Raw genomic sequence first — 24,053 nt, 5'->3', positions numbered from 1 at the left:
ACTAATGAGAAACACTTGAAAATTCATATGAGAGACCAGTTTTTGGTGGTTTTTGAGTGCCTGCCTGAACCAGTTGGAGCGCATCTTCTGTAAGATATCAATGATAGCCAAAGCTATACAATTTTATTGCAAAAATATTGAAAAATGCGTTAAAACGTTGAAACAACGAGACAGTAACGACAACATTCAATGATGGCAGCATAAGCCGTGTTGGTCACCCTGACCTTAACACAAATTTCTGTCTTCAAAATCGAGTGACTGACTGAATGACGAATACAAAGTCGGGTTACGTGCACAGCCTTATTTACAAGTCGGGATTCATATGCTAAAACAAAAATACAAATAAAAATAAAAATAAATAATTACAATCAAAAGCTCTTTTACATTTTACTAGTGATATTTTAGAGTAATGCGATTTAAATACAATTTACGGATGGAACTTAAGCGGTTGACTCATTAATGCGATGAAATAAAACCCCAAGGCATCAAATGTCATTAAAAAAATGTTTTTGCTGTTGTTGAATTTGTGGTTGCTCAATTTGCGTGGGTTTTTCATATGCTTCGCACCAAGAAAGAAAGTCTCAAGAACGAGTTTTGTTTTCATTCTAAAACCAAACGGAAATTTTATCCCGCTTACGTGATCATTTATGAATTCCGTTCCAATTTGAATATGTCAAAAGCCGTTAGAAACGGTTTTGGTCACTGTGACGTCACCTTCGATAGCATGCACCGATTGTACATATTTAAATCGATTACCTTAACTGGCTTAGTTCGTTTGAACTTATAATAGCTCATATGAACTGGAGTCATTCTCTCTCTGACAGCCCTGGCAAACAGCTGGAACTGCCAGTGCGAGAACAAAAAAAGAAAACACAAAGATAAATAATAAATAATTGTCGAGCAATAACAATAACAAATGAGCGCCCTCTTTCGCAGTCTAAATCATTTTTCGTCGAAGCGTGAGAATGTCGTCAAGGAAGCTTTGATCAACACGCTAAACGAGAATGCGAGAGAAATTGAGTTTGAAGTCAAGCAAAAAGGATTGGGTAAGTCCCTTGATCTAGATTTATTTATTCAATCGAGTGAATGACTCATTCACATAACTTTCCACAGAGGTGCTGGGCCTCTGCGAACAGACGAGCGCATTGTGCACCACCCTGGAAGCCCTATTTCTGCATGGCTTGAAGGACTCGTTTCTGTGGGCCACCATCAATGTGATTGCTGGCGATGTGGAACGACGGCCCGAGCCAAGTTTCTGGTCACCGGCTATGATCTTCATGCACAAGCAGGTGATCGAGCAGATCCAGTGCCTCACTCAAATCACCTCCGAGATTGGACAGTGTCGCGCCTGGGTGCGACAGTCCCTAAACGATTCCGTGTTCTCCGCATACTTGAATAATATGCGTAAAAATGGTTCAGCCTTGCGGCCCTATTACACAAGTGATGCACTGCTCAAGGATGGCGAAGGCTTGGAAACGGCGGCCAAGATTATGGAGAGCCTGGAAGCGTATGTTTCATTCGAGCTGCCCGTCAACTCGAGCTTACTCAACCAATGGCCCGATTATGCACTCCAACTCTCCAATCTGTGGACGCCTGCACTCAAATCGTGTCCGGTATTAAGCGAATCTGAATTGATTTATGCTAAATCTTATGCTAATTATTCTTTTTTAGATAAGTTGCGGCGTTGATATTGCCAGCTCGTTGGCAACTGAAATTGTGGCCATACCAACACCGCAGCCACTTCATACCAACGAACTGTTCTCGGAATCTATTTCCAATAGTCCCTTTAGTCGCGGCGGCCACTTTGGCAATGCGGATCTCAATCAGCACGAAATACTCGATTTGTTCATGCAGAAAGTGGATGAAATGGATATTATTAACGAGGAGCAAACGCCCACATTGGAGGAGGACGCAAAAGAGGCAGATAATCCAGTTGAAGCCCAAGTTGAGCACAGGTCTAGCTCGGGCAAACAACTGCGGTCTCGCAAACTATCCGTACGACACATTGAGGAGCCGTTGCCTGAGATGCCACCGAGTGGCAGCAATTCGCTGACAAATCTGATGCAAACCTCTTGGTCCGCCGATCTGGATACCCAATCGCCGACAGATGAGACTGCTGCACGTTTCTTTCAGCGCTCCGTTAGCATGAGCAGCGCCTGCAGTCTGCGCTCACCCACTGGCTGCAGCTACAATGCGCTGTTGCGCAAGCACGAGAAAAATCGCGACGATGCCGCCGGCTGGTCACAGATCTGGGAAAAGTTTTGCGCCAGTGCATCCACATTGAATGCGGCACAGCAACAACAACAGCAGCAGCAGCAGCAACAACAAAGGGAAAGCGAATCAATTGTTACCGATGATATGAGTGATCTGCAATCTCTTGACGTAAGTTGGAATTTAATTTGCATTTGCATCCGAAGCTGATGATGCGCCACTCTTCCTCACAGACCAATTCGGACTTTGAGCTAATCACCTCGAACTTTGACATGGCGGAGCTGCAACAAATGGTTGCCCAACTTTGTCAATTGCCCCGCGAACCCGGTCTCAATGCACAGGGTTTTCTCTGCAAGGGCTGCCAGCATCCGCTGGGCATTGGCGATAACAATTTTCAGTGAGTAATCCAAGATAGCAACTCCCTCAAATATATAGCACAATCCCAATGCTTTGCAGAGTTTGTGCGTTTAGTGGCAACTACTATTGCAACGGCTGCATGGATGCAGATACTCAACTCATACCGGCACGCATCATTTACAATTGGGATTTTCGCAAATATTGTGTGAGCAAACGGGCCGCTACCTTCCTGGCCGAGTTTCGGTCGCAGCCCTTTCTCGATATGCAGCTGCTCAATCCCAGTATTTACTATGCCTCCGAAGCAATGGCTGAGCTGCAATCGTTGCGCATCCGTTTAAATTTCATACGTGCCTATCTCTACACGTGTGCGCCATCCATCATTGAACTGCTGCAGAGCGATTTCTGTGGCCGGGAATATCTCTATGAGCACATACATCAGTACTCCATTGCCGATTTGGCGTTGATACAGCGTGGCACACTCTGCCAGCAGCTGCAGAAGGCCTTCAAGCTGGGTGAGGCGCATGTGCTCAAGTGTCGCCTGTGCCAGCTAAAGGGTTTCATCTGCGAGATCTGTCAGAGTCCGCGAGTACTCTATCCCTTTCACATTGCCACCACATTTAGGGTAAGCTGCCAAAACAAACCACATCCATATTTTTATAATTTAATCATCATTTTTAATTTGTGTATTTAGTGTGTTACGTGTGGCGCAGTTTTTCACGCCGAATGCCTTAACAACCAGCAGCCATGTCCGAAATGCGAGCGTGTACGCAAACGGGAGGATCGCCCCTTGCAGGAGGCAGTAGAGGAACTGCAGCTCAAGCACACCACATCTTAAGATGGGAGATGTGGTGACAAAGAACGCCATTCATTTAGTTTTATAGGGGACAAAAGTGCGATTGTTTACGATTCAGTTGTGATTAAGACTATTATTGTTATAGCTTTATGTTTTGTGAAATCTAACTAACTATTGTTGTTTATAATGGACATAATATGTATACATATATATATATATCTACTATATGCGCTTGATAGTACATTGTATTAAAGACAACACGCATTTAAAAAGCATACGTTGTGAGAGCGTTTTATTAACCTGTGAAAAGAATTCTATATATAAAATTGTAATTAATAATACTAATCAATACTGACCGCCCCATTAAAACTCGTTTGAATTTTGTTTAATGCTTTTGAAATTTATTAATATGATAACTTGTAAATGCAATGATATTGAATCGAATGTTAATTTGCAAATATGCTGGTTATTTATTTCTAATATGACGTCCGAAGTCCAACAACAATGAAATTTAATAATAGTTAATTTTATGTTAATGAATAATATTGCCCTAGCGGTTGCATTTTGTTTTTTAATATATATAACAAATATGTTAGGGAATGCATACAAAAGTAGTTCGAATTGTTGTATCACACAAAATAAGAACAAAAACATGAAGATTTAGTTGAGAGCTCCTTGTGGCGATGATAGATGTTTTGTGAGTGAGTTCGTTGGAAAACATTCGGTTGTGCTATGATTTTCAGTTTTTGCATTTGCAATTAATCATTTAACATTTTTGTGTGCGTTTTTCTTTAAAAATATACATAAGTGTACTTAACATTTGAATTTCGGTTCAACAATTTCAGTCTAGTAAGATTAGGGCTAGCGACAGAAACGCTCCTTATATTTGTATATATTTATTTATAAAAGGGTATTCTGTTTTTCTTTATTTTTCTTGTGTTTTTGCCTCTCTTTTGGGTAATTGTAATTTGACTAACTTTGGTCTAGATTCAAATGCTGCTAATTTTGCTATGTACAGATTATATAGGTATATTTTAGTATTATTGTTTAAGCCTGGGGGAAGACGCTAAACTTAATTTAAACATTTTTTTAGCTCGAATCAATTTCAACCTCACAAATGAACAACTTGTTTATACAATCAAACAGTTCTAAATTTGTTGCTGTTTACAATCTGAGAGGATATTCAAATTAAAATCATCAATTTTTTATGGAAATTATTTTCGAACTAATTGAAACTTAAAACTGCCTGGGGAATATTTTTTGTTCAATTTAATTTAAGAACAAGAATATCAAATTAAGCTCTTTACGCCACATCCCTAAGACAGACATATATATTTAGTATATAATATGTTATTAATCGGGCACCCCATACAATATTTCAGCACCTTGTCATTTTTAGGTTATATTATTATTGTTCTGATTATAATTTATACACTTTGCATAGACAAATTTAACAGTTTGAATTTCGCACACATCCTCACAGATTTACTCTCAACACAACACATTAAAGAGACACACACGCACACGCACACATATATATACAAAGCAAAAAACATCGATATCATTTACATTACAATTAACATCGATTTCTCATTTACAGTCGCCCATTTCAGTACACTGTCGAATTGCGCGGCACACTTGACGCCGGCTGTGATTTGGGACGCACATTAACAGCAGATGCGCCGACGCCAGCGTTGGCGCCTGCTGCGCTGCTGCTATTGCCGCCATAGAGAAAACTGGATTGCCTTATCACAGACACTGTGGCGGCGGCGACGCCTGCCTGCGGGGGCGGTGCGGGTGCGCGATGTTTTTTGAATGGTGCATAAGCGGGTTTCAGTGGCGTTGTCGCAGCTGTTGGCGCTTTAACATTGTTGTTGAATGCAGCTGTGCTGTTGTTGTTGTTGCTGCTGCTGCTGCTGCCGCCGCTGTTGTTATTGTTGTTGTTTGGCGTTTCTGCATATCATCATCGTTAAGGCGAAACAGGTATAGGAGAGAAGGGGATATATATATATATAGACAGTTTTCGATGTTTTAAAGCTGCGCCTACTGCTTAGGCAATGGAAAATTTACAAGCAAACGCAACGATCACAAATGAAACGAGGATAAAAAAGAAGACAAGTGGAAAGAGAAACGGCTAAATGTGAATGACAAAACAAACAATACAACAAATAACGCATGTCGAATGTAGTTAAAATTCAATTTTATTTTGGTTGTTTTTTATTGTTCATAATAACTTCAAATATATATGTATATATATATGTATAAAACAATAATGTGCTTGTGCTAAAATTAAATATTCTCTCGATATATATGTAAAACAACATATATATATATATAATAGATACGATATATAAAAGTACAACACATATGTATATCATGTATGTATGTAGTGTATGTATATATAAATAAAATGAAGCCGGTTCGAAGACAGTACATATAAAGTAAAAGCATGCGCTACAGTTATATATAATCTGCATCGGGACTCGTACATAATGCAATCAATAATCGTAGTATGGAGGAGGCATATAAAACTTGCTTGTGTGCTTAGTAATAATATCGCGATTTTCTTCTGTTTTTTTTTTAACATATATTAAGTATTATAAAAAAAAAGATGCGTTTCTAACAGAGAAAATTATGTGGAATAAAGCTATCAACATTTTTTTTGTTTTAAATACATTTTATAACATTTTCTACATATTCACTTCGCGATAATCAACCAATAATTAATCATCAATTGTAACTTTTAGTTTATTAACACGTGTGTATGTATGCATGTGTGTGTCTGTGTATGTGTGAGTGTGTGTTGAAGGCAATTAATGCAAATTGCATCGATGTATAAGGTTTCTTTAACTCCAAATGGTGCTACATTATGTGTGTGTGTGCTTAGAAATACAAATAATAATAATAAAAATAATAATAATAAGCAGCAATTTATTGTTGCCAAATATGTACGTATGTATTGTATGTATACTCATTATATAACAGCATTCCATATGTGCATATAACAATAATAATAATAATAATAATAAGATTTTATCATAATTTGTAATCATAAACGTATTCAATAATAATGTAATAATTAACAAGGCGCAGTAGAATTTGCCCACACACCCATTAAAAAAAACACATACACAACCACACACACATACGCACACACACACACCCACACACACACGCACTTATGCATATTTATATCCTTTACATACCATTGGTTGCCTTAAGCGTGCGACTAGGATAGATTTTTTGTATATTTAGAAATGGAGGCGGCTTGGGAAACTCGGTGACATTATGAAATCGCTTGCCAAACTTTGCCTCCAAATCGATGACAAGGCGACCAACAGATGCGCCCGTCGCACCCGAACCCGCTCCCGCTGCTGCCCCAAGTCCCGTGGCTGTTGGCGTTGCCAGGCCAGCGTTGCTGCCAAAATTGTGCGTCGCATTGGCCATGTGCGTGGGTGGCGTCAGTGGAGCATTCGCCCGTATCGAGGAGTAACGTTGCGGCGGCACAGGCGCCTGCTGCTGCTGCAGCTGCTGCTGGGAGCCAGTCTTCAACAATAGAAATAGAGAGAGAGAAAAAAACACATTTAAATTGATTTGTTTCGTGTATGCAATGAATGCAACTTGAATTACGTTGCGCTTTTGATTGAGCATCAGCCTGACGTTGTTGGCCTTGAGCGGGGCACAGCTGTTAATGCTTGAAAACTTTTTCAGTTCACACAATTGCCTAATCTTGCACAGAGTCCTCGATATCCAGCGTTTCACATGCTAAGTGAGGTTTTTTGACAATATTATAAACTATGCTGCACTTTTCATTAGCACACACACAACACACAGACGCACACATAGACATGCACACAACAACAAGACACTCTCAACAATAACGAAAACGGGCACAAGAAGAACAACAACGCAAAGCGAGCCGTGCGATGAGCGACAAATTTGTCTCAAAGCTGTTTTGGTCACGTCGCACTTATGTGCGAAAAATCTATAAAGGTAGTAAGAAAAAAAGCTAAGCATAAATGCGGAGAGCAAAAGAGCGAATGCGCAGTCCTAACAGAAAAGAGAGAGCAGCAACGCTGCGCGTGTGAGAGAGGGATTGAGAGAGTAACTGTTTAATGTGCACACTGCGCAAAATGTGCAATTGAAATAATTTGCATATGTAATTATGCCAACTGCTTACTGATTATTTATGAACATGATTTAGTATGGAATGTAAATCTATCTATATTGGAGAGGTATGCAATAAAATGCATAAATAAGAAGTGTTCAGTGCTCATTTGAGAAACTAAAACATCATTGACATTTCAAAGCAAACCCAACGATTTCTTGCAGTGCATCAAAAGCTCTCTTGTTTTGGCAGATGCGCCAACTTGTTGGCTGTTGCTCTACTTACATTGCTCGACTGTCGCTGCGGGGGCGGTGGCGGCGGGCAGGAGCGATGCGGTGGCAACGCTGGCGGATTGATAATGGGTCCTCCATTTAGTATGATGGGCTGCACCTTCTCACGCATCTTTGGGCTGGCATTGATGCTGCCACCATTCGGTGGCGTTGGCGGCGTTGAGCTGCCGCCTAAACGGAATTGATCGCGCAGAGCGCCGACGCTGCTGCTGCTGCTCGAACTGGATGGCGGCTGCAGCGGCGGCGATGGCGCTGACGTCGTTATCGCAGCACTCTGCACCAGAGCCGTATTAACGGCACTGAACGGCGCCGCAATGCTGCTCAAATTGCTGTTTGAGATGCTGCGCGATGGCGTCGGGGGCGGCGGTGGCTTCACCGACGGACGAGCTATGGAATCCGCGTGGGGGAAGAGAGAGAGAGAGAGAGAGAGAGAGAGAGAGAGAGTGAGATCAGTAAGTTAACGCCAGGGATTAAAGGAAGTTTGTGTAGTTGTTCTCCTAGATTTATTCTTACTTGAAATACTTACTAAATAGCTTATTTAAAGTCGCAAATTTAATCATTTCACAATATAACTGGGTGCAGCTGCAACTGCACATGCACAAATCAATACTAGATTCAATAAATTGAACTAACATATTCATATGTAAAAGTTGATCTACTCATTGTGCTTATCATTGTGGTAAAGCAGTTGTTTAAAAATAAATAAAGAACTAAACAGTTGCAAAAAGAAATGAAATCTTTGAATAATATTTATGCAAAGAATTCCAAGTGCTATCCTCGATTTTATTTAAAGAAGTAAACATTTCTTATATCAAGTTAAAGAAGCTGTAAATAAAAGGAACCTCTGATTCATATTCGCAAGAAAATGGTTCTGAGAATTCCAAACCGAAAGAAGCATTCTTTTCTCATTTCTTATATCAAGTGTCAAGTGTAGACTTAATTGAAAGTAACCAGTAAAAGTAAAAGTCTCGATTGAAATAATTTGCATTTGTAATTACACCAACTGCTTACTGATTACTTATGAATATGATTTCATTTCAAATGTCAATCTTCCTATATTTGAGAGGAATGCAATGAAATGCATAAATAAGAAGTGCTCAGTGCCCATTTGAGAAGCGAAAACATTATTGATATTTAAATACCAACTTTGTGCACGAACACAAGTATTATTTACAGATTTTATAAGCATGTAAATCTTGTATATAGAAATATATATCTTGTATATGTGAATCAATTACTTTGTGTATTGTTTGCACTTTGTTGAGGAATATTTGAAATTATAGAGGACTTCAAGATGATTATGATTACGGACTTACTCTTTGGCGGGTTGGGTGCTGTGCGAATGCTGCCCGTGATGCTGTTGGTGCTGCCACTGAAGCACTCGCCACTGCTGGCCGACTGAAGCAGCAGCTGCTGTTGAAGCGGCGCTCGCATTGTGCCAAAATGTTGTTGCGCTGAGAAAACGGGTCCATTAATGCCGCCAGCAGCTGGTGGAGATCTGCACAGGAATGCAAGAAATACGTTTAGTCAAAAGGCAGGCCAAAACATAAAAACCATTAACAACAAAAAAATCATTGAGCAATTGCAGCGAGCGTGAAATCAAAGCTGGGACAAACTTAATAAAAAACCAAGTTGTGTGTGTTAAGTGTGTTTGTTATTAAGGAGCGCAGCATTGAAGCATTGGGGCATTGAAGCAGTACATGTGGCAAGTGATGATGAGTATCGGATTGAATATATATCGTATACCTGGGTGACTTCATGCTGTGGTGTCGCGACACCGCTGGACGCTGTTGACCATTGGCCAATGCCAAGTGTTGCAAGCCCGGCGGTTTTGGTGCAAAATTCGGCTTGCCATGGCCAACAATTGGCGGCTTCTGTGGCTGTTGCTGCTGCTGCTGCTGTTGTTGTTGATGATGTGCAGGGGGTGGGGGTGTGGGCGAGACATTACCACCACCAATTGCTGGACTATTAGAACCACCACCACCACCAGCAGCACCACCAAAAAGTGTTGATTTGTTTGGCGTCAAATTGCGAACATTTCCCGTTGAATTTTTCGCTGCTGTTGTTGATGATGTTGTTGTTGTTGCGCTTGTTGTTGTCGTTTTTGTAATTGAACTATTTACAAAACTATTGCCTAACGAGATACTGTTGGATGTGTGGATATATTGGTTGGATTGGGATTTGAACCAAAGTGTATATGCCCGGCAAAGAAACCAAGAAAACAAACAAATGCAACAATTTACAAAACAAAATTATACAAAAAGAAATTAAATGTGAAAAATCAAATAATGTCAAGAAACCAGATCAGAAAATCAGATCCCAAAAAAAAAAACCCAATTCGAACACCAAAACTCACCTAAGATTTGCCGCCTTGGCTTTCACGCTCCCGCTGCTGCTGCTCTCCGAGAGCGTGGGCGATGAGGCTTTTGGCTTGGCATTGCCATTCACCATCGTCGGCGTTGGCGTCGATGTGGGCGGCGTTGCCATTGTGCGAGGTATATTCATGCGATCCAATACGGAATCGCCAGAGTTCTACAATCGAAATGGAATTACATTAACAGACCGAAGACAAATATGTGTGCAAAACAATTACGACATATGTTTTGTGTTCTTTATGCTAAACGAAATTGATTATTCTCTCAATTTTATGGATCAGCACATTAACATTAATTATCCATGCTGAAACCAAATCATATATACATATACAAATAACAGCAGAAAATAAATAAACATGAATTCACATTTCTAAATTGAAATTGCTGTTGTTGCTGATCAAGAATATATATTCTTTATGCTTCCTTCTGCCTGTTACATACTTTTGCACAACTTCATGCGAAACTTTTCACTTATTTTATCACTTTATAATTACTACTAGCCTGAGCTGAAGGTCTATTCGTTGTTGCTCTTCTATTATTAATTATAATATTATTTGTATATAGATGTATTAAAGTTAATATTAATAGAAAATTAATAAAATATATTTACTGCCATATTCTGATTTAAGGCTTCGATTATACGAAATTGGTTAGAGATTTATTGAATAATTCTTTCTGTTGAAAACGAGAAAGTTGGAAATAGTTGAGATACTCTCTGGGAGATCAACTGTAGTCCATAAGTCGTATTATAAAGCAGAGAATCGATGCTGGATTCACATAAACCAGAACTAAACTCGAAATTCCTTTTAATTCCTTTATTAGTGTTGTCCTTGGTTATTTTTAAAATTTGTGAAAATAGTGTTTCACTGTGTGGGTCTGTCTCTGTCTATCAGTGTCTACCCCCTTCAACCATTCCCTCACCCTCAGTTTACCTTTGGCGGCTGCGGTGGTGGTCCGCGATTTGTTCTCAAATTTGCTTCGGTTGCATTGATATGTTGTGTGTTGTTTGTTGCTTGTTGCTGCTGTTGTTGCTTTTGACGCTTCAATGTTAAATGCTTGGTGAGCTCGGTGTTAAAGTCCATGGGTCCATTGCTGGATGTGGCGCCGGTGGGGGGGCTGTTGCTGCGCAGCGAGTTCGTTTCGGGCGTCGCTGTTGTTGTTGCCACTGCTGCTGCTGCCGTTGGAGGTGCTGCTGCTATAAATTATGATAGTTGTTGTCAGTTATTGTTGTTTTTGTTATTGCTTGGGTTTGGTGCGTGGGTGTGCATCCAAATATCCAAAGCGGAAATCAATTGAGCAACGAACAACAAAAAGTGCTGTTGCGTGGAATGTGAGCGAATGACAGATACCCTGTAATCTAGACTTGTAGTTGATTAAACAGAGCTGTGTTCCCTTTAGTCAAATGCTTTGCTTCTTACTATGGAAAAGGTTTTCTTGAACAACTTCTTCTAATTATAAAGAATTATGAAAAAATCAAATGTATTTGCAAACTCAACTAATCAAGAGCATATATATTAGATAAGTATTATAAAAAATATTTGTATTATTCATTAGGGGTATGCACAAAAGTACATTCAACATTTTAGCCCCATAACTCTTTTCATATCTGAGTTTAATTAATGTTTGGTGTGGCGCCGAGAAGAAATAGTTCACTTTTCCTGAATGTACATTCAAATTACTAACTTTATAGCTCTTTTAGTCTATTCATAGCTAGCAATAGATCTTTTAGTCTTCGAGATTATACAAATAGACAGACATAGCAGATATGGAATATATATACGTCTTATTCTAGAAGATGTCTCCTGCTGTTGTGCGCCTTAATAACACCCATTCTCTCACTAAATTTCGTATATGTACAGGGTATAAGCACACTCAATGTGAATTTGCATATATACATAAATATATATATATTTATTGTATATATATATGTGTATGATATGTATGTATATTGACATCTGCCAGTTGAACTTACCACGAACACCATTGACTGGCTTCAGCTTTGGCATTTGTGACAAGCCTTGAAAAAGGCCGCCCAACTTGGGTGCCCCATTGCCAATGCTGCCACCACTGTTACTATTGCTGTTGTTGTTGCTGCTGCTGCTGGTGTTGTTATTGTTGTTGTTGTTAAGCGTACGTTTTGGGCCTGAAGAGCTATCATCACAAATCCGACCCGATATCGCTGGGCCGCTTTTATCCACGGTGGTCGTTTTGCGCAGCTTGGTGCCCTTCTGTATGGAGTTGAGCAATGCGGAACGAGGATCACCTCCTCCGCCTCCGCCTCCGCCTCCGCCTCCTCCTAGTTTCAAGCCGCCCATAGCCGGTGGTGGCGGCGGGCCGGGCGGTGGCGGTGGTCCCGGTGGTGGCGGTATGGCCATCTACAAAAAAGAAAAAGAACACAATTCAATTAAGCGAAATTAATTAAATAATGATTTTATGTTGGGGGTTTTACTTTGGGGCAAGGAGCGCGTCTAAGTATACGCATTTTAGGGGCACAACACTTGGGCTTAGACTATCCGCAATATTAGTGTCCGCCACGTTGCGGCTTTAACTCAAGACTGGCTGGCTGACTGACTGACTGAAAGACTGAGGCCACAAACTCGAGACGCGCTTCAGCAGTCAGTCTGAAAGCAGCAACTGTCGCCACCCACATGCTCTGTAAAAAATAACTCAGTTTTCTATACTTATTATTATTTATCTATATAAACTTGTCGCTTGTTTGTTTGTTTTTTTTTTTTCTTTTTCGGTGTGTGGTTGTTTCTTGCCTTGTCTATTTTGTTGTTGTTGTTGTGGTTGCTCTGTTTGGAGATTGACGCCTCGATAAAACTAAATAAAATCCAAAGCGCAAGCGGCGCGTAAAATGAATGCCAGACAAAGCGAGCACAGTTTGACAGCCACTGGGTATTGGGTCGAAGCTCCCACAGAATCCACAGAAAAGCCCACGTGCCCGCAGCAGCAGTACCAAAACTCACACAACATAAATCTCAGTAGACATGTAATATATACACTAAGAGAAAATGCCTGACTACAACTCTAAAGTTCGAAGCTCAACAGAAAAGCCCTTCGATTTTTTATTCGAGTGTCAAACTGGAATTGAATGCACTCAAAGTAAATAAGTACCTATGTAATATATAGTAAATAATAGCACACTCAGCGAAAATCGTTGTTTAAAACTGATTAGAGCTTTAAAGTTGTCAAACTGGAATCGTATCCGGGATATTAACCGATTGAAATTCGACACCAGAATCGAAGCCGAAATTCCACTTTTTTTTTTTTGAGAACGTGTAATCCGAAAAAATGTTATTAATCAAAAAAGATCTGATCAGAATGAATAAGGGTTTTTGCCATGTGTTCTCAGCTGGTAATCCACTGACAACAGACTTCTTTAAAGTTAATCACATAACTTAATCAATAACAAGTCTGATAACATTCGACCTTTAAGTATTACAACAGCTGATAAGAGCAACTAAAAACTGTGTCAAATGCAAAAACTAGTTGCGAATACAAAGTTATTTTAGTGTTCATTAAGCGACTTTGGATTAAGATGAATATTCTAACGAAGACTGTCAAAGTAATTTGCATATTTTTGATCTGTTCCCACACAGTAACAGACAACAATGTGAAGGTAAGATTTCAAGTTGAGTTTATCTATGTTTATTAAAAGTGGCATTTGAATAGTGTCAAGATCTGGTCAATCAAATGGATATTATGCATGAGACAGCGCAGAAGCTACTTGAAGGGTGAGAAATCGAGAGAGAAAGAGAGAAATTCGAATGTGAATTGCAAACTGAATATTTGACAGCCTCAAGGAACAGTTGGAAGCACTTAAGGGCTATGGAAATGCTGATAGTACCGAATCCTCCAAAAGTAATATGAGATTTAGCGAAAATCCTTTAGCTAAAAATGTTCTAATACACAGTTACAGTGCATCCTTCGTCCTGTTTGACATCCTTCTTCAATACAAGTGGCATTTATACGATACAAGTGCCTGGCTTGGAGCCTTTTCCCGTATCCTGTGACAATTGTTTAGCCGGATTTGGCTGGCTGGTGATTCAGAGACGCCTCAATGGCAGCTTAAATTTCTTTCGCAATTGGGAGGAGTATAAAATGGGTTTCGGTAATCCGGATGGTGAGTTTTTCATTGGTCTGGACAAGTTGCGTGCCATAACAGCTGTGGAACCTTTCGAGCTGTACATTGTCCTGGAGGACTTTGATAATGAGACACGCTATGCGAAATTTGATGAGTTTGCCATTGGCAACGAAGAAGATGGCTATGCACTCAATGTCCTTGGCGACTATACGGGCAATGCGGGTGATTCACTGAGGAGTCATCGCAAGATGAAGTTTTCTACGTATGATCGGGATAATGATCGTGAATTTAACAGAAACTGTGCATTTCTCCATGTGGGTGCCTGGTGGTACAATCAATGTGTGGATAGGTAAGAATCTTTTGAGCATAATTCGAAATATAAATACATATAAAACATTTATGTTATTGTTGAAGTAACCTCAATGGTCAGTATATTGATGGAGGCAAGTACGAGGAGAAGCTCTTTGCTCGCGGCATGTGCTGGAGAGCCTGGCGTGGTCACAACTACGGCTACAAATTCACCCAAATGATGATAAGGCCAAAATGCCGAAACTTTCCAGCTTCATTGAAAACCAAGAACAGCAACAGTCATCAACAGAGTTGTGAATCATTTTCTTAAAGTGCGTAATAATAAATACATTGGAATAATGAATGAAACTCTCAAAATGAAATACATTTTTAGTTGCGTCACACTCAATCTCAAGATAAGTCTCGACGGATGCCAAAATTTAACAGAATTTATATTTCCTGAGCTGAAATATTACTCATATAACAATATATTACATTGGATAAATATTACATAAGAGGCTGACGACATTCAATGGCGAGTACTGATTATCTGTGGAAGGAAAAACTTGACCTATGTTTTTGCTTGATAAGAAATGCTTGCAGCTAATAAATTCAATATAATGCCCGGCGAGATACCCTGTAACAAATGCAAATTTATACTGAACTAGCGCCAACTTTCTTAATAAAAGAATTTCATTTGAATAGATAATCACCATATTTAAATATTATATTTACTAATAGTGCATATATGCCCTTTTACACTCCCCAACTAATGGGTACACATCACATAATCAGAGCATTGCTCGCCTTACTATTCAGTCTACATTGCGAGATCAGTAGAGATTGTACAATTGAACGTTGCATCCATGAATTGGGAGGCTGGAATAGGCATATTGCTGTTGTTTCTCAACTGGAATAGCTGTGTTAGAGCGACAAATCCTACAAATGATGGAATTATGACGAGCTCGCCGCTGGCACATTTGCAGGAATTATACGAGAAGGCTGAAGACTTGATATCCAGGTAAGTTAGGCTTCTCGAAGAGTTACTGTCCAATTAAACACATTTCTCAGCTTAAGAGTGGAAATAAACCGTATGCAAAAAAGTTCCCGCTCAGCAGAAACAACGAAAATAGCAAAACAACAAGGTAAAAATGAAAAGATTGACAGCTATAGCATTAAATACTCCCGGTTATATCGGTGCTTCTCTTAGCCTATCCGCCATCATGTCTGGCGGCGATGATCAACACAAATGGCATATACACCATAGAGGTGCCGGGTCTGAGACCCTTTCCAGTGTCGTGTGACACTGGCAAGGCTGGCGCCGGATGGACCGTTATTCAGCGTCGTCAAGATGGCAGCGAGAACTTCTATCGCAGCTGGGCAGAATATCGCACGGGTTTCGGCAATCTGAGTGCAGAGTTTTTTATGGGACTGGAGCAACTGCATCGGATCACAAATGCCGAGCCCTACGAACTGTTCGTCCAATTGGAAGACTTTGATGGGGAATCGCATTATGCGAAATACGATCGATTTGTGGTTGCCAACGAATCTGAGGCGTATGCATTGCGTGTGCTAGGCAAATACACAGGAGATGCTGGAGATTCGCTGAGATATCATGTGGGAATGCCGTTCTCCACATTCGATAACGATAAGACGACCAATCACTGTGCTCTGACATATGTGGGTGCCTGGTGGTATAACGCCTGTCAACATAGGTGAGACAACTTATATTTGGAAGACTTCATTTTCGTTTATGGTTCATTAATTTCAGCAATTTAAATGGCCAGTATGTTGAGGGTGGCAATTATGAGGTGAAGTTATCGGGTCGCGGCATTTGCTGGCAGAGTTGGCGGGGCTACGATTATGGCTACAAGCTGACACAAATGATGATTAGGCCAAGGTGTCGAGCAACTTCAAAAGCGCCCTGAGGCCGGCGACCATTATTTATTTATTTGTGAATATTCAGCGATTTGTAATATTTAGTGCAAGTTACAAATCGTAAAAATATATCGATCAGTTTGCAATGCGTTTTAGCACACTAATTATTATTTTTATCGTTTGTTATCAACTACACTCTTTTATTTTCATTTACGTTTTGATTATGTGTTTGGCGTCGACGCTTGCTTTTCGATTTTGCTGTGTATTAATTTGGTTGCACTCGCAACATTTACAGCCAAAAATAAAAAGCGCGAAAAATGCGTTGCGCTCAGCTCGCGAGTCGAAAACCAACTGAAGAACAACGGGCGCGCATGCGATGCCAAAGCGATGAGAGAGCGAGCGCTCGCTGCCAACAGCATATCCAAAAGAGAGCGGCAGAGCAAGCGCCAAGCTTTCTGGCGGGGGGCGCATGAGACATAGACAGAGAGAGAGAGAGAGAGCGCGCGCACCCATAAAATTATCTGTTAAGGTCGACGCGGACGCAATTAGAATTAAGCGTCGCTGTGACGTCAGACGTTTGATCGAATGCAGACAGCAGCGAAAGACACAAAGCATGGATAAAGATAAAAACAATGGCAAAGAAGACAAAACAGCAGCAGCAGAAGCAGCCGCAACAACAGCAGGCAACAAACGCATTTCAGCACCTGTCACTCAGACAAAACGCTGATGATGATCGGTCAGCGCAAGAAAAAAGCGCTTAACTGTAACTCTGGGACGCTGTGTGAGTATGTGTGTGAAACGTGCGAAATATTTAAAGTCTTGCTTCATACTTGAGTCATTAAATGAGCACAGTGGGACGAAACGGATAGTTTTGTGTGTGCGCCACTATGCACTGCAAACTGGAAACTCCTTAACTGTGTGTGTGACGTGATTCATGCCTTAAAGCTCTTGGCGACAGAGACAGATAGACGGGCGAAAAACGGGCATAATTAAATAGCTGTTGGCAATGATCGCCATATTCTTGAGAGGCCCTCTCGATATACTCATTTCATTTCATTGGCACTCAAATTAAGCTGAGCAATATATTTAGTCATCAAAATAATTTGCATAAAAAACTGTGTTCATGCCTTAGAAGATTGAGAAAGACAATTGTAGAAATGGATATTTATGTGGCATAGCCACATACATATTTGATGAATGATGTGTTTTTTGGCGATAAGATAACGGGTGTTTTTTTCACTTTCCACGAATCTTAAATATATTTATTTATGTACATAAATTTGTGATTATATGTAATATCTGAAGAAACAACTACACTGAAAAAAAGGAATAAGCACTGTGAAAAGAAACAACTGAATTAATCCTATTTAGAGATTGTGATTACTTTACTTTACAGTTAAAGTCAACTAAACATTGCAAATTTAAAAAACACTTCAAAAACTTTTTACTTATTAGTGAAAAATAAGTACGAATCGTAGAGAAAAGTTGAAGAAACAGAAAACTGTGAATTGAGCTTATTTAGAGAGGTAATACTAATAATAATAATATATAAATATATATATTTTGTAAAGATCAGTTGGCTTTAATCATGAAGTGAATGTAGCATTACCCCTCTATGTAAGATAAATTCAGCTTCTTCTATTTTTCAGATTGTAATATATATATATAGTAATTAAAGTGAGATAGATAGGCTGGTCAATTGTGTTGCCACACTTTCCATGTTTTGATGTTGGGGGCGCTTTGCGGCCTGGCAAGTTACGCAATGTTTGCGGTGTATTGTCTTACAGACAAACACTCTCAGATGGGTGTACCCCCCTCCTCCCTACCAACCATCGCCACAAGCCACAAGGGCTGGGCGTGCATTACAAATAGGCGTGTTAACATTTAACACACACAGACAGACACACAGACAGACACACACACACACACACTAAATTTTATACTTGCATAACGGCCAATGGTTATTAATTTGTTGACAGGGAAATCAATTTGCACGCGTTTCGAGCAGAAATCATTTCCGGAGAGGATCCATCAGCAACGAGCCCCAAAAAGTAAATGCGTGCTGTAATGATTTGTCAAATTGTATTCGATTTTATGGCTATACACGCCCAGTAACAACAGCAACAACAACAATAACAATACACTCCCTGGTATATTTGGGGCAATTAAGTTGATGACAGTTTTTTGTGGCAATCGAGAAGTTTCAAAAGGAAGGGGCAAATAGGGACGGACAGTTTATGTTGCCCCGTATGTGGAGAACACACCTCGAAAACATTAAAGTGAATAGAGAGAGAGACAGTGGGAGAGCGAGCGAGAGGCAGGATAAGAAGAGCAATAAATTTATCCTGAAATTTGCTCATTGACCGAATTTTCGTAATGGTTTTTTTTCGCTTAGTTAGTCATGCCACAAGCGAATAATACTAAACACTATCTAATTGATAGTTTTTGTTCTGGGAAGCAATGCCAGTCAATGAACTTGAACTACGTCGCATTATCGAATTCTTTTGATTTTTAACCAGATATAACAATCCCAACAATATGCGGCGACCATCTGCACAAAGTTTTCTTTTGCCAACTGATATTTTAACGTATCGTCGGGTATTTTTTATTTTATTTATTTTTTTTCGCGAAAACGATAAGTTTATCGTCTCACAGATAAGATATAGCCGACTATACAAATGCCTGTTGCTTAACAAGTTAAATTTCCCGTAAATTGTGTGGCATGAGTCACGGCACTCTGAAGAAATACTCAAAATAGTGGATTCCAGTTAATTTGCATATATATAAATAAATCAGCCGAGATTTTAGATATACATTTATTTATCAACACATTTAAGTTGAATTGAATCATTTCAAGAAATACTTAAGTGTATAATCACTGGAATATAATTCAAATTACAAAGGGATTCAATGCTGAGTCAATCCTTAGTTCTTTTCTTTTTCTGAGATCAGTTAGGAATCTAGACATTAACTTTACAAATTTGTTTGAATTACAAACTGTTTTTTTCCTCTCAAGACTTAGTTTAAGCTGTGAGAATTATTTCTGAAATAATGAATAAATATAACTTAACTTTAACGTTTTTTTTGGCTGAAGTTTAAATTGGCTTAAACTTATAATAAATACGATACCAGTTTTCGGATATGGATTAAATAACAAAACTCATAAAATCTCAGCAATAAACTTTCGCTATCGCAGTCAATTTCTTTTTTTTTTCGTGTGTTGCACAGCAGTTCGGTCTGCTCTTCTTCTTGGTGTTGGATTGACAGACTGGCAGACAGACGGAGTCTTGGCCATCGACCAACACTGTCTGTCTCGTCATTAATTAGCATTTCAATGTCTCTGCAACAATTGTAGAAAACACACACGAGTGTCGTGATATTTAATTGAAATTCCAAATGCCTTTGCTAGTGATATAAAAACACAAATAAAAAACACTTTAGTCGAGAGACCTCGACTGCCAGATACCCATTAACCAATCCCATATATCTAATGAATGATATAAAAAGGTTATTAAAATACAGTTTCTAAAGCGTCTCCAAAAAGATCAGTGTCAGTGCTTGTTTATTTTATACTGAATTGGTAGATAATATCTTAAATAATTGTTGTTTTTTTTCTGTTATCGATTTGTATCGATATTAAAGTGGTTTATGATAAAATGAAATAAACTTTGTTCGCATATCTGGTTTACGATAACTAACAGCTCAAATTTATCAGTTCATCAGTTCTTATAGATAGATAGACGGATATGCCTTTCAGACATGCTTTCTTCTGCTTCAACCTGTTACATACTTCTTCACAACTTTATTATACCCATCATTTGGAATGGGTTCAGGGTATAAAATATAGTATGTGACCGCAGTGCAAAACATTTTCAGAGATGGCAAATAAGCAAATGCGGTTATAGCATCGGGGCAATGTATACATACCTAAATATTATATATATATGTATAAATATACATATATATATAATTATGTATATGTGTGTATATGAATTCGATGTTTCGTACGTGAGTTTTGTTTACAATAAATAAACAAGCATATGTATATCTCTGAGATCATTTTGTCTATTTATTTTTCGACGTTTGCACTTTTCGAGAGGAGTTAATGTATTGTCAATGAAAACAAGAAAAAATTGATGAGCAATCTTGTGTGATTTGCTATGCATATAATTGTGAGTCACAGAAATTTGGCTGGAGATCGTTAAATGTTCTACACTTTAGAATTAAACCTAATTAAGTTCAAGTTAATATAAATTAAAACAAATTTTAAATGACCAACTTATGTATTACGTAAATTAAACAACACTTTAGCTATCTAATTGTATCTAATTTCAAATTATTATTGTTGATTTTACTCTAGAGAATTTATTGACTAATAGATGAAGGCATATTCGATTACGATGAAAGCAGCCATGCGTCATGGTTATGCAATTAAAGGGAGAGTATTGTGCATCTTACATCTAGTAAGATTCTGACTGCATAAATTATCTATTAACTAGTTAAGCAGCGTGACTAGACAAGTTTAAAGGTAACCCTAAAGATCTAGAGTCTTAACTCGAATGTCACACAAATAATAATAGAAAGAGAATTGCAGCTTCGACTGCTTTTCATATACTAATTGTATAACAACTGCTGACCCCGTATATCCGATATTCATTATGTGTTATGCTCATATTCGCTTACAACAACAACAACAAACAGCAACAACCACAAAGAAAATGGGTCTCCATTGTTGAGTTTATTAAAATGCGGTTTCCAACACCGTCGCACTGTGCTTAAATAACTAACTGCAAAATATGTGGCATGCATGTATATTGCAACGCTGAGATGACTGAGCTCAATGACAACAACGGTGTTGAGTTCACTTTGGCTTTACATGCATCAACAACAACAGCAATTGATGTAAACAATCGACTTTGCTCTCTGATGACTCATCATTCATTGAGTGGGGAAGCGAAAGGCACACAAATTGTTCGATTTATTTTTTGGAATACTCTCTAAGAAATACACATAAGTTAAACAACTTTAAAACGTAGGTCTAAAAACAGGCAATGCTTAAAATAAGTTTATTTAATATCAAAGATGTTATTAAAAATGGAGATGGATAAAATTGGAAATTTCATTGGTTTTATATATTATAGGGTATTTAAGTGTCGTTACACACATTGAATTCGGTTTCAAGCAGCTCGGCATGAGGGCATTTTAGTTATGATTCAGAGCAGGCATAAGGAAGTGCACATTTTGCTGCATAAATCACAAAAAATAAAAAAAGGCGGGCGTGCCAATGAAACTTGACAGCAGCTTAGAAATGAAGCGATTTTTTTCCTTTTCTTTTTTTTGTTGTATTTTACAACACTCGACGAAAATGGCCGCACACAAGGTTGCATTGTCAATTGTGACAATTGCATAGATGCCCTCTGGCTCACACACACTTGACTGTGGTATTGAGCGTGTGTGTGTGTGTGCATGTGCACGTGTGGGGTGTATATTTTCCAACAATAGAAAACGTTGAGGGTCCTTGCAACAAGGCCACAAGAGCCTACACCCTAATGGCATTGAACTCTGTCTGTGACTGCAATTTGCATGTTCCAACATCATAATAAAAAGCAAGATGCAATCGATTAAATTATATAAATTTGAAGTGCTTATGATAAAGGAAAAAATTAACTACGCCAGCTGAAAATAAACTGTTGCATGCAACTACATTGTTTGGTTATTATTCGGTCGTTGTCAAATTCATTTTCACACTTTTTAATACTAGTTGGGGCTTGGCAACCTAAAAGGGCCAGGTTTTTACTGCTTACATTTTAAGTAGCTGTTTTTGCTCAACGTTTTCCACACGAGTGTTTTTCTATTCTTTTGTAGTTTTAGTTGATGTTTAAGTACAACGCTCCCGGTGGGGTTAAGAAACAATAAGAACGGAAAAAACCTTCTCCAAGTAATTTTCTGCATACTTTGCCTATATATGTGAGAGTGATGGAGGCATAAGTATTTTTGTATTTTTGTGCCTAGCCCAGCCTAAAAATCAACCCCTACACGAATGCCAGGCAATTGCAATTTGCCCATGGACGGGAGCGCATTGCACTCTTTGTAGGTCAGTGCTGGGGCCCTTTGCTTTGCGTGTTGTTGTTCTTGTTGCTGCCGCTTTCGTCATGCGTCGCGTGCAACGTTTTGCTTAATGCGATTAAACTGAAGCAAATGACAAATGTGCAGCAGAGACAGAAATACACACATGCTGATACAAATCAAAGCTTCAAAGTTTGTTGCACCCTTTGCGTATTGAACCGGACACACTAATTGAAAACTAGTTTATACATATATATTAAATCTTAAAAATACTACTGATCTTTTTATTATTTAAAAAAAGATAAGATTATTATTAGACAACATTATTAAAATTCGACATGAATGAGCATATTGCGTACTAAATAAAAACAAATATCGAAATCGATAATATGGGAGAAGTGAACGTTTATAAATAAACCACAATATTGGCAACTGGGTGTTGTGTGTATTTTTCTTATCCAAAAACAAAAACGCTTTAACTGATATGCCTAGACGGAATTTTATTAATTTTTTTTTGCTTTTGTATGGAACTTATACGGCACGAATACCAACGGCTAGTTATAGATAAGATACGGGAGCGGACCTGTGGTTTAGAAAACATTTAACTTACAGTGTTGCAATATATATATATATATATATTTGAAATATTTGTATTTATAATTATTGAGTTATCGATAAGCTATAAAGGAGGACTGAAGAGGCAATAAGCTATCGATATCACCTGACAAGAAAACAAAAAAGAAAAATTTAACACTCAATTTGCTTAAAATCTGAGCAGGTAGATGCAAAAACAAAATCTGAAAACAGGTTAATTTACAAACAAACTTACCTTGAAGTGGTTTGACAGCTGATTCGTTGTTGTTGTTGTTATTATTGATACAGCAGCGACTCAATTCTCGATGGAGTCGTTTTTGTTGTTGTTGATAGCGCGAGGCGAAAGCCTTCACTTGCACTTGGCGATTTTGATTTTGTTTCACTTTCGGTCTGAAATATCTATTCAATCAAACAAAGAAGCCACAAATAAGAAATAAACGTAACAGCAGCAGCAGAAGGCGACATGCATTGCCCGAAAATGTTTTGAGCGGTCTGCAAATTTTCAACCCGTTTGTTTTGATGTTCAAAATAACACTATATACTGTAATTTAATAGGACTGATTTATGTTGAAACATAAGGCAGAAATCAAATTTCTTCCCGTTTATATGTGCCGAAAAAAAAAACGTAGAGATTAAGTTTGAGTAATAAACACACACACACACACACAAATAAATATACACTCACAAAAGAGCGCACACCACACACACACACGAGCAATGATATTTGTGCTTTCTCTGCCCCGCTGCATTAACATTTAATAAGCGCACACATTGCATTCGTTGGCCTTATGTTAAATGCGTTTTACGCTTTTTATGCATATTTGGATTTAAAGCCAATTTCTGCACATAGCACTTTTGTTGGTGTTGTTGCTTCTTTGCATTTGTTTTCGCTGGCGTATGTTGAACGGGAAATGCAGGATGGATAATTGTCAAAATACAACCATGTAGCCCCATCGGTGTGGCGTATCGATACTATTATCGACAACAGGCCCTCCATTAGCGATGG

At 38.7% G+C, this 24,053-nt stretch overlaps 4 protein-coding genes across 5 annotated transcripts; 3 read left to right on the top strand and 1 right to left on the bottom strand.

Moving 5' to 3' along the window:
* The first annotated feature begins 833 nt into the window (after positions 1-833).
* On the top strand, positions 834-3,640 carry LOC6561067 (pleckstrin homology domain-containing family M member 1). Its single transcript, XM_001986360.2, has 6 exons — positions 834-1,046; positions 1,114-1,613; positions 1,672-2,382; positions 2,445-2,608; positions 2,668-3,190; positions 3,260-3,640. The coding sequence occupies exons 1-6, from the start codon at positions 917-919 to the stop codon at positions 3,401-3,403; spliced, it is 2,172 nt and encodes a 723-aa protein (XP_001986396.1). The 5' UTR covers positions 834-916; the 3' UTR covers positions 3,404-3,640.
* Positions 3,641-4,750: 1,110 nt separating this feature from the next.
* On the bottom strand, positions 4,751-23,930 carry LOC6560185 (WAS/WASL-interacting protein family member 1). The gene is made up of 10 exons (XM_032735463.2): positions 23,733-23,930; positions 23,283-23,446; positions 12,107-12,509; positions 11,067-11,329; positions 10,116-10,291; positions 9,506-9,904; positions 9,076-9,257; positions 7,755-8,146; positions 6,564-6,907; positions 4,751-5,286 (listed from the first exon to the last, which is right to left on the bottom strand). Exons 3-10 carry the CDS (start codon positions 12,507-12,509, stop codon positions 4,971-4,973), a joined length of 2,475 nt encoding a protein of 824 aa, XP_032591354.1. The 5' UTR covers positions 23,283-23,446; positions 23,733-23,930; the 3' UTR covers positions 4,751-4,970.
* On the top strand, positions 13,654-15,218 carry LOC6559848 (microfibril-associated glycoprotein 4). The gene is made up of 6 exons (XM_001986357.2): positions 13,654-13,756; positions 13,810-13,871; positions 13,934-13,998; positions 14,051-14,570; positions 14,636-14,841; positions 14,904-15,218. The coding sequence occupies exons 1-5, from the start codon at positions 13,676-13,678 to the stop codon at positions 14,838-14,840; spliced, it is 933 nt and encodes a 310-aa protein (XP_001986393.2). The 5' UTR covers positions 13,654-13,675; the 3' UTR covers position 14,841; positions 14,904-15,218.
* Positions 15,332-16,551, top strand: LOC6559847 (techylectin-5B). 2 transcript variants are annotated; one of them, XM_032735464.1, is made up of 4 exons: positions 15,332-15,530; positions 15,581-15,654; positions 15,720-16,224; positions 16,281-16,551. In XM_032735464.1, exons 1-4 carry the CDS (start codon positions 15,376-15,378, stop codon positions 16,435-16,437), a joined length of 891 nt encoding a protein of 296 aa, XP_032591355.1. In that variant the 5' UTR covers positions 15,332-15,375; the 3' UTR covers positions 16,438-16,551. The 2 variants fall into 2 exon arrangements, with proteins under 2 accessions (XP_032591355.1, XP_032591356.1); XM_032735465.1 differs by having other exon boundaries at positions 15,371-15,530; positions 15,587-15,654.
* Positions 23,931-24,053: the final 123 nt, after the last annotated feature.

The sequence above is a fragment of the Drosophila grimshawi genome, unplaced genomic scaffold, assembly GCF_018153295.1.
Source record: "Drosophila grimshawi isolate 15287-2541.00 unplaced genomic scaffold, ASM1815329v1 contig_1367, whole genome shotgun sequence".
NCBI classification, from domain to species: domain Eukaryota; kingdom Metazoa; phylum Arthropoda; class Insecta; order Diptera; family Drosophilidae; genus Drosophila; species Drosophila grimshawi.
This window is presented reverse-complemented; position numbering and strand designations above follow the sequence as displayed.